At 39.5% G+C, this 9,925-nt stretch overlaps 1 protein-coding gene across 1 annotated transcript in view; it reads right to left on the bottom strand.

Annotated features, from left to right (window-relative positions):
* The window catches only part of LOC139712067 (alanine--glyoxylate aminotransferase 2, mitochondrial-like), a 48,976-nt gene continuing 39,051 nt past the window's right edge, over positions 1-9,925 (bottom strand). Inside the window, exons 8-12 of the mRNA XM_071623904.1 lie at positions 8,332-8,391; positions 6,481-6,569; positions 3,752-3,901; positions 1,117-1,215; positions 1-172 (exon numbers count right to left, since the gene is read on the bottom strand). Of these exons, the coding sequence (XP_071480005.1) occupies positions 62-172; positions 1,117-1,215; positions 3,752-3,901; positions 6,481-6,569; positions 8,332-8,391 (509 nt within the window). The 3' untranslated portion in view covers positions 1-61. The remainder of the gene's footprint in view (positions 173-1,116; positions 1,216-3,751; positions 3,902-6,480; positions 6,570-8,331; positions 8,392-9,925) is intronic.

Genomic DNA, 9,925 nt, shown 5'->3' with positions numbered 1-9,925 from the left:
AACAAGTAAAACTTACAAAGAAACTGAGAATGATGGGAAAGAAAGACAAGTGTCTCCCTCCTCAATTCTTGGCCTGCCTGTCACGGTGCTTGAGCAACGCTTGACGCAGGACTGCCACGGCAAAGTCCGCATCTTCTTTGGTTATGCACATTGGTGGCTTGATGCGGAACACCTGTGAAGTTCCGTAAGGAAGGAGAAAAACGTGGGGGGGGGGGGTTGCGGGGAGAAAACAAGAAATTGTAAGCATTTTGCACACAGCTCACAGTGAAAGTTACCTCTGATCAAAAGACTGCCAATGTTCTTATTACAATGTAATGTAAAACAAAAACAAGGTGACCATGGCAACAGCAACCACGCATATCAACATGAGAAAAAGACAGATGCCAAATAATGTGGTAATTAAGATACCATGCCTTACGTATGAAGTGAGGTTTATGAGCACTTTTGGTTCCTCACTTTACTTACAATATTTCTAGGTGCAAAAAGCAAAAAAGAGTGCTGGGAAACACTTTATCAGAGTACTTTTCTGAAAAGATCAAATATGTCAGATTAAAAGATAGAAAACTACCATACACAAATGTGATTAATATTGAAAAACAAGCTTTTAAGAGGACCAAATTTTCATTTCATTTTGATGGCACTTTATGAGGGGAATGAAAATGTAATTTTGCATTCTTTCCTAAACTCTTCTCAACAGCTGAAATACAGCTTTTTAATTTCATGAAATATGAAACTTTTTCTTTGTCTCCAAATTTCATTATAATGCTGGTAGACCTTACAATTAATTTCTTAATGACTTGCATATAATACCAAGTGCAAGTTAAGCTCAAACAAATAACTCCACAAAATCTCCTTTTTAACAAATTTTAGTTTATGAAACAAAAATAAACATGCTATGTTGCATCTGATGTAAAGTCTCATTTTTTGACATTCCAATGCTGCAATGAGTGCTCTACTCTAAATGGCAATATTTTCTGATCGCTTTACAACTATGGCAAAATGAGAAATTCAAAGTCATCAATGCATAGAATTTGTTCATGTTCTACACAGAAGAGGAAAGTTTTTGGAATGTGTAGGATAAACAAGAACAGGCAAAAAAGACAAATTGAATCTTACGGTGCCGTAGTAGCCGCCCCTTCCCAGAAGGATTCCCATCTCCTTGGTGTCCTCCCAGATGTCCATGAATTCTGGGGCTGGAAGAGGGTTTCTTGACTCCTGTCGGTCCACACCAGCCAAGGCAGACAGATAGAAAAATAGAAACAAATTCAACACAATTAGAGTACTATAAGAGTGGAAATCTTTTGCGCAACCAGAAACCAGTGCACAAGTGAAAGCATGCGAATATTTTTACTTGCCAAAATATGTTCCAGTCGTTCATGTCCAGATTCCGGAGAATTCAAAACCTGTGAAACTCATCTTTCCAGCCATGTGTGAAAAATACTCATGCGAAAATATCTACTTTGACAGTATAATATATTTCCAGACAGACACAGTGAAAGATAGAGATAGATAGAGAAAGAGAAATAGAAGAGACAGGCAGCAACAACAAGAGGACTGAAATGATAAAAAACGCACAATGTATTTTTTCACGAGACAAGAACCTCAGATATTGCAAAGATTTGTAACATACTACTATGTTGAGAGAAAGAGAAAAAAAAAAAAGGAAATAAAGAAGTCTATATGAAAATTCTAGCATTTTTCAAGAGAGGGGAAGACAATGGGGTGACCGGAAATTGTTATACTGTACTGACAAATTGGGAGACAGAAAGAGAGAGAGAGAAAAAGAAAAACTATAGGAATATAATTGAATGTTTGATATGGTAAATCATGAGAGAGTGAACGTGAACAGATTATCCAAGCTGTGTGTAGCAGGAAAAAACAATGACAACCATGGAGTAAATTCGGTTCTTTAAAGGGATGGCATGGTTTTGGTTGGGATAGGGCTTCAGGTTTCCAATAGTTTTGTGAGATAAGAGAAACCTCTGAATGAAATATTAAACAGCATATACAGTTCTAACAGGATTTCAAAGTTTATTTGACGAAAACTGGTTTTGGAACTCACTGAGATATCCAACAACAAAGGAATCCTTACAAGAGACCCTCGGGTCTAGCGCTCACCTGAGTATTGCAAGTTAACCTTTCACGCAGTCACTAATCTAAATTACACACAGCTCCACCAAAAATTTGACCAGGCATTCTCAAGTATTAGATAAACATGTACAATTAGGGCCCAAATTCAGACCCCCCCCCCCCCCCCCCAATAGTATCAATTTTATCTCTATCACTTCTGGTTCTAGAGACACTTTTTTTTAAAAAGATTCCTTAATTTGGGGGGATGGGGGGCAGTAGCATGGTGTGCATTTTAACCAATCGAGATCCTAACCCCCTAGGGATGTTTGGTGAAAATCCATCATGAGGTTTTCAAGATGATGACGAAAATGTACAATTTAGGCCTCATTTGGAACCCCCCCCCCCCCCTCCCTGCCCCTAGGGGGGCACCCCTGGATCTTCCATTAACAAACTTGGTACTACAGTCATTGATCTTCTAACTCATAGTATTAACTTACCTCTATCACTTCTGGTTCTAGAGATTTTCAAAGATTCCTTAACTTTTTTCTTGGGGGGGGGGGGGGGGGGGTTGGGCCCCCTTGGGGTCCCCTGGGTGGGGTATGGTGCCCAATTAAAAAAACTGAGATGCTAACTCCCTAGCATTGCTACCTGCCGAGTTTGGTGAAAATTGGTCTTGGGGTTTTCAAGAAGAAGATGAAAATGTACAATTTAGGCCCCTTTAGGACCCCTCCCCTGGGTCCCAAGGGGGGCACCCCTGATTCCACCATGAACAAACTTATAACTACAGTCATCAATGTACTAACTCAAAGTGTTAACTTAGCTCTATCACGTCTTGTTCTAGAGAAGAGGATTTTTAAAATACCTTAATTTTTTTTTTTTGGGGGGGGGTGGTTGGGGCCCCCTGGGGGCCCCCTGGGTGGGGCATGGTGCCCATTGTGACAAATTGAGATCCTAACCCCCTAGGGGTGCTACCTGCCAAGTTTGGTGAAAATCCATCTTGAGGTTTTCTACAAGATGATGAAAATGTACAATTTAGGCCCCATTTGGACCTCCCCAACACCCCCGTCCCCCACCCCAAGGGGGGCACCCCTGGATCTGCCATGAACAAACTTGGAACTACAGTCACTAATCTACTAACTCATAGTATTAACTTAGCTCTATCACTTCTGGTTCTAGAGAGGAAGATTTTTAAAGATTCCTTTTTTGGGGGGTTCGGGGCCCCCTGGGGGCCCCCTTCGTGGGGCATGGTGCCCATCATAACAAATTGAGATCCTAACCCCCTAGGGATGCTACCTGCCAAGTTTGGTGAAAATTGGTCTTGGGGTTTTCAAGAAGAAGATGAAAATGTAAAAAGTTTATGCACGATGCACGATGCACGACGCACGACGCACGACGGACGATGGACGAAGAGCGATCGCTATAGCTCACTTGAGCCTTCGGCTCAGGTGAGCTATTAAATGGCGAGATCCACCTTCTATTTAATAGGATCACTTTGTTTTACTTTGTTTTGGATATCTCAGCCATTTTAAAAGCAATTTTCATCAAATAAACTTTGAATTCCTCTTAGAATTGCATGGTCTTTAATATTTCATAAGAGGTTTCTCATTATTTGGCAAAAAAGTTAAATCTGAATCCCCCATTTCAACCAAAACTATACCATCCCCTTAAACAGAATCCTCACCTTGTCTGTGACCATCTCCATTCCGATCATGAGTCCCTTTCCTCTGACGTCGCCAACGATCTCGAACTCATCTCTCAGCTTCTCCAGCTTTAGTAACATGTGGGTGCCCACAGCGGCCGAGTTTGCCTGTAAACCCTCGTCATCTATCACCTATAGCATTCCCAAAGGAACAAAAGAGCAGTTTAGGAATACTCAAAGGGTCCCTGGCATCCAATTCCAGTCCAGTGTCCATGATGACTTCTGCTGATATGAAAAGGTCTTCATATCACAAATGTATCAACTGCTCGATCAAAATACATAGTTCAGAACCCACCTAGCTCCACTCATCCAAACTCTCTCTTACCTTTTATGATGTAATCAGCAGTCAAGTCAGCTGAAATATACATTCAGTATAGCATTACCTAATGGCATGTAACTTGACATAACCAGGTAAACCAGGTCACAAGAGCAAGATCGCCTTTGTACAATACAACTTAAAACTGTTCCTTAACCCGTTGAGGACGAGTCCCAAGTATACTCGGGCAGAGGTCTATGGGAAATGCGTGTTGTAGCAAAATCAGTCCGTCCTCAACGGGTTCACATAATCTACATCCTGGAAAATTTTCCACACAGCACTAACTATTACACTTTGTGGAGTGTCATTCTAAGAGATCTGTCTTGCTCTGTAAGTATGTGAATTAGTCAAGGTAACGGTAGACATTGGGGTGAGCCGACTTCTGTTCATAACATCACCAAGAGCAATAAAGTTGTTCTTTTGGGGCAGAGTTTAGTGGGTGCAAAATACAATGTTGTATATGAAATGATGAAAACGATGACACTTTTAGTTTAATCGAACAGTCCCAGAATGTGTGATTGGTAGATCTATTCACATCAGCAGAAGTCAACATGTACAGGGCTGCGAACATTCACACATCGAAATCTGGGAGAATCTATTGAGAATTGAGGGAGATACTTGTGTGCTGCATCAATGACAAATGTCCAGAGTACAGTTTCAAAGGATATGAGGTATCATCTGAACACACCAAATATTCTGAACAGACCAAATATTCTGAACAGGTTAATATCAGACATTATTATCCTTACAGAGGATTTTTAGAGCCCAAATACAAGTGTTATTTTGTCGACGCACCTCATAACCTCCAACCCACTTAAAAAGTTTGTTGAACTCGACCAATATTTTTTGCCGAGGCGACCAATATTTAAAATATTGGAGGGCAAGAGGGGGATTCCCCAAAGTTTTTATAAACTGCACCTTGATTGGTTGAGATATATACGAGATGACCTGAAATAAGAAGTAAAAACGTCTGTGATTGGTCAATCACGAATTAACTAGAATATCGTTTCTTCTAAAATTCTGTGTTTATACAAACAAATTTCATATATCAATAAGTTGAAATTGTTTTTCACACAATTTTTCAAAATATCACTTTCATAACAGGAAGTTAAATTTAGGTTTGATGAAAACAAGTTGCATTTTTTTTGTGCATGCAGGCGCAAGGCGACGATTGATCTGCAGCTCTGCATGCTCAGCGCTAAACTAGATAGCCCGCGCGCGATATAATGTAGCCGGCCGCCGCCGCTGCGCTTGCATTTGCATGCGCGATATGCATATTACAGTTACTGTACATGTACGTACGTGTGTACAAGTACGTTATATACAGCACAGTAGGACTAGTTGTGGTAGTAGTAGCCTAATTCGATCTTTCACGATCTACGGTAGATGTGACGTGAATTGTTTCTCAGATCTCGGATACAAATACATCTAATTCTGGTCTAAATTAGCTAGATCTCGGTCTAGCAGTAACATGACGGCTACCTTGGATACATAGATCACTGTTTTATCAGAGACTGAAGTGGATTAACTTCGACTTGCACTGAAGAGTGTACATGTACCATACCCCATGTCGGGATCACTACACAGTAGGAACAGCACTCGGAGTCGGAGACAGAAAGGGTAGGCCAAAGTGAAAACATTCTTTGCTAAAATCCTCTGTAGGATAATTATGATGATATTGAATGTCCTATTTTCGATTAATACAAGGAAATATTGGACTCGCTAAGCAAAATATTGGACTCGTCTTCGACTCGTCCAATATTTGTGCATAGCTCGTCCAATATTTCCTTGTATTAATCTCAAGGCCATCCAATATTATATAAATGTCATTACACATGCATAAGTACTTAGCAAGACACTGGTAACTGACATTTAGGTAGTCCTAGTCTTAGCATCAGACTCTAAACATTACAAATGACTGCAATAATGTCTTTCAGAGAAAAAGCAACAGTGCACTAAAAAAAAAGCACTGGTCTGTTTCTGCCATTTGTAAGCCCTTGACACCTAAAATTACTCTGTACCATACAGAATTTGCTGCTTGAGAATAAAAGTACCAGACAGCAATTTACAATAAATCAAGTGAAATACCATCATACTGTGTGTGTTGCTTTGCTATTGACAAGGAAATCTACTGTGTACAGCTGATAAACTGTAGGCCTGTACGCCATATTTCACAGGGTTTTTATTTTTGCAAATTTTGTGAGTCTCTAAGAAATTATCTCATCTTAGAAGCAATGGGTTAATACTTAAAAGCTATTATATAAGAACACTCTAGTACTTTCTATAATGCCTCTTTGTCTTTATTCCATGGTAATGGTTGAGATGAGGGGTGGAGTAGGGCAAGGGAGAGATTTAATTAAGGTAAGTTCTGTCAAATCATTGGTACTTTTCATACCTCTAAGACTGCTGAACCAACAGCACATGAGAGAGGATTTCCTCCATACGTGTTGAAGTGCAGAGCTCCCGCCATGGTGGCTGCAATCTCTGTGGAGTGACATTGATGAAGAGAGAAAAGACATCTGTCTTGAGAAGGAAAAGATACCTGTCTTGTACCAACTTTTCTCCAGTCAGTTCTGCCTTGGTGTCAAAAATTGATGTGCTACATTATCACACAGAGAACATCATCACTACAAAAAGTGATGCAGTTGGAGTAGCTTTATATCATGGATCATGTGCCAACGAAATGTCTATTATATGTGACCCGCTACAACAAAATGATCCTAAAGTCGGGCGAGGTCGATTATTTGAAAATTGCATGACACAATTCCCTAATCTTTCTGCTTTAAATTGATATATAACACGTCTTATAAAAATAATCGGCTGCAGAGATATCGATGTTCAAAAGAGAGCATGTCAAGACGTCTGGGAAATCACTGTTTCGAGAAAAGCGCCCTAAAAGTTCTTCTTGCGACGCAATCACAATCAAGAGACACGCAAGTCAGTATTCACCTCCGGACAATAGAAGCTGAGCCCTAGCAACCCCCGAAATGCTCATTCAAACACAGCGTCGGCGGTCTCCTCACCGACCAATCAGTGACCAGGATGTCAGGAGAAGCGGCTAGGCATAGCGCAACCCGCCCGCATGCACCAGTCGACTGGGCAGTGTGCAAGCTTCACGCTTCGGTTAGCGGCGAGCAGCAAACTGACCAATGAGATCACTCTGGTCGTTGTTAGGGGCGGAGCCTATGTGTGGCGCTCAATCCAAACGTTCGAACCAGTTTCTGCTTCGTTGAAACGCCCAAAAAACATGGCCCACAAAAACGCTATTTTTTGGTCTTTCCTTTCATCATTTTGCTTCAAAATTTCGACAGATGATAGAAGACATGTCAGACTCTAATAATATGTCAAATTCAGAAAATCGTAAGTTTTGACCAATTTTGATGCTCTAACTTCAAACTCGATTTTCACGGCTTCGACCGTGCGTGACTTTAGGACCATTTTGTTGTAGCGGGTCACATATAATGTTGCATTAAGTTCAGTCTGTTATCCTGAAATACCTCAGTATGATGTTTATCCCTTAAAAGTTAGAATTGGGGAAATGGTTAAAAAAAACAATAACAAGATAGCCTCAGCTTGGAAAAAATTGGTTTTAAAGTTAAGATGCACTGAATTATGCAGGAGATGGGGCAGTGAAATAACATGTGTCAATAAAACAAAATAAAACAAATAAATGCTTCACGAACACCAAAAACTCTTCCATTTTAACAAATTCCTATATTTGAAAAAAAAAAAATCAATGGTGAAATTCATCTATGGATTTTAAGAATATGACAAATTATAAAAGTTTGTTCACCTTATTACAAGTGCTCTATAGAGACAGAGATTAAGGCAGATAGTAGATAGAAAGAAAGATATAGATCGAGATAGACAGAGAGAGATATATAGATAGATAGACAGATAAATAGATAGGGACAGACAGAGAGATGAATAGATAGATGAACAGATAGATAGAGACAGACAGACAGAGAGACAGACAGACAGACAGATAGATAGATAGATAGATAGATAGATAGATAGATAGATAGAAAGATAGATAGATAGATAGATAGATAGATAGACAGAGATTGATGGAGATGTATACAGATAGATAGGAAGATAGGGCAATGGACAAAAAAAAATAGAAATATGGATAGATAGATAGATAGATAGATAAAGCAATATATGGGTAGACAGCAATAGAGAGAAAGAAAAAAGGAGAAGAATATGAACATACAAAGGTTACGAGTGCGTTGAAACTGGTCCATACCTGTAGTTGTCGCTACAGCAGCCAGTGGGATTCCATTACCAATTCCCTTAGCCATGGTCACTGTTCAAAATGACAAAGAAACAAGTAAGCACATCACTTACTGTATACGCTATAATTTTCGCGTACATAAATTTTCGCGAATTGCCGCTGTCACACATTTTCGCGAGTGGTTAAATTCGCGATTGGGGGACCAGAGAAAATATGAAGTGGCAAAGAAAGTGTGAATTTTCAACTTACTAGCAAATAAGAATGATACTAGTTATACATTGCATGAAAAAAACTTACCAAACTCTGCGAACTAGTAAGTTAGAATTCAACATTTTTGAAGTGGTTAAGTCCATCGCGCTAGATTTCTGACGAGTGGTCCCCTCTCTACAGTATTCGTAAGTAGACGTGGACGTGCGTAAACAAGCTTAGCCAGTATGGTCTGTTCGGTAAGCCGTGACATGGTATACTAGTACTGAAATGTTCGTATCATCAAGGCAAGGGATTCATTTTGGAAGGTAATATTTTCGCGTGTTGTTAATTTTGCGAATAGCTCCCGACTCGCGAAATTCGCGAAATATATAGCGTATACAGTATATCACTTACAAGACTCGAGTTTCTACTTTACATACAGGTGCAGAAATTGAACAAAATTACTCTAAAAAGTACGATCTTTTCCTACTAATAGTCTATAGACACTGCAATTAATATCAAAGTGGAGAAAAAAAAAGTTATCTTCTTGAAATTATTTCACAATGACTTTTATAAGACAATTTTCATTCGCACATGGAGTTTATGGCCATGCCACGCATGAAATTAGATGGAGCAAATTCATTGACACAGCACACTGACACTCTGTGGATTCTAGGAATAGGATATAGTTTCTGAGTTGTGCAATGCTATCTACATTGCAAGCATGTCGCCGCAGAATTTCATGCTCAAAGCTATTAAGGTTTGTTGACATCATATATGCCTAGAACACTTTTCTCAACGGAAGACAAAAAACACCTGTTCCTGGAGAACTTCACAGCTTTTTGGAATAAGTTGATAAGAATGCAAAAAAGACTTTAAATTTATCCACATCTAAAACATCAAAGTAAAGTCTAGCATATGACCTCACGTATTGTTTTAAGGATGACCTCCTTCTCCTTTGTGCATACAATCATAACAAAACCTTTCTGTACTTTGGCCTGAGGCATTAAGACAATGTTATGAGAAAACTCCATTCACAAACACTGTTACACTGCTGAAAATGTATAGCATCTCTACAGTAGCCTGCAAAATCGAGTGAAGGAACACACACTCACCAACAAACTCATGTGCAGACGCACACATGACTGCATACACATGAAATACACACACACACACACACACACACACACACACACACACACACACGAAACAATCTATGCACATACATCATGGAACATGTGTAGCACATGAAAGTATGCAACTACTTACATAATCACATACAATACATTTATCATTATGCTATTTTACCATTTATATCATCATAGAAAACCAGAAACATCCATTTCAATTCCTTTCAAGGCAATCCATTCTCAAGCATTGTTTAGATGCATGAGCCCTTGCACGCACACCAAATAAA

Source organism: Diadema antillarum, unplaced genomic scaffold (assembly GCF_040938485.1).
Source record: "Diadema antillarum isolate AM-2024a unplaced genomic scaffold, OU_Dant_1.0 seq00001754_RagTag, whole genome shotgun sequence".
Classification (NCBI taxonomy): domain Eukaryota; kingdom Metazoa; phylum Echinodermata; class Echinoidea; order Diadematoida; family Diadematidae; genus Diadema; species Diadema antillarum.
The sequence above is the reverse complement of the archived record's forward strand: the minus strand, read 5'-3'. Positions and strand labels throughout refer to the sequence as shown.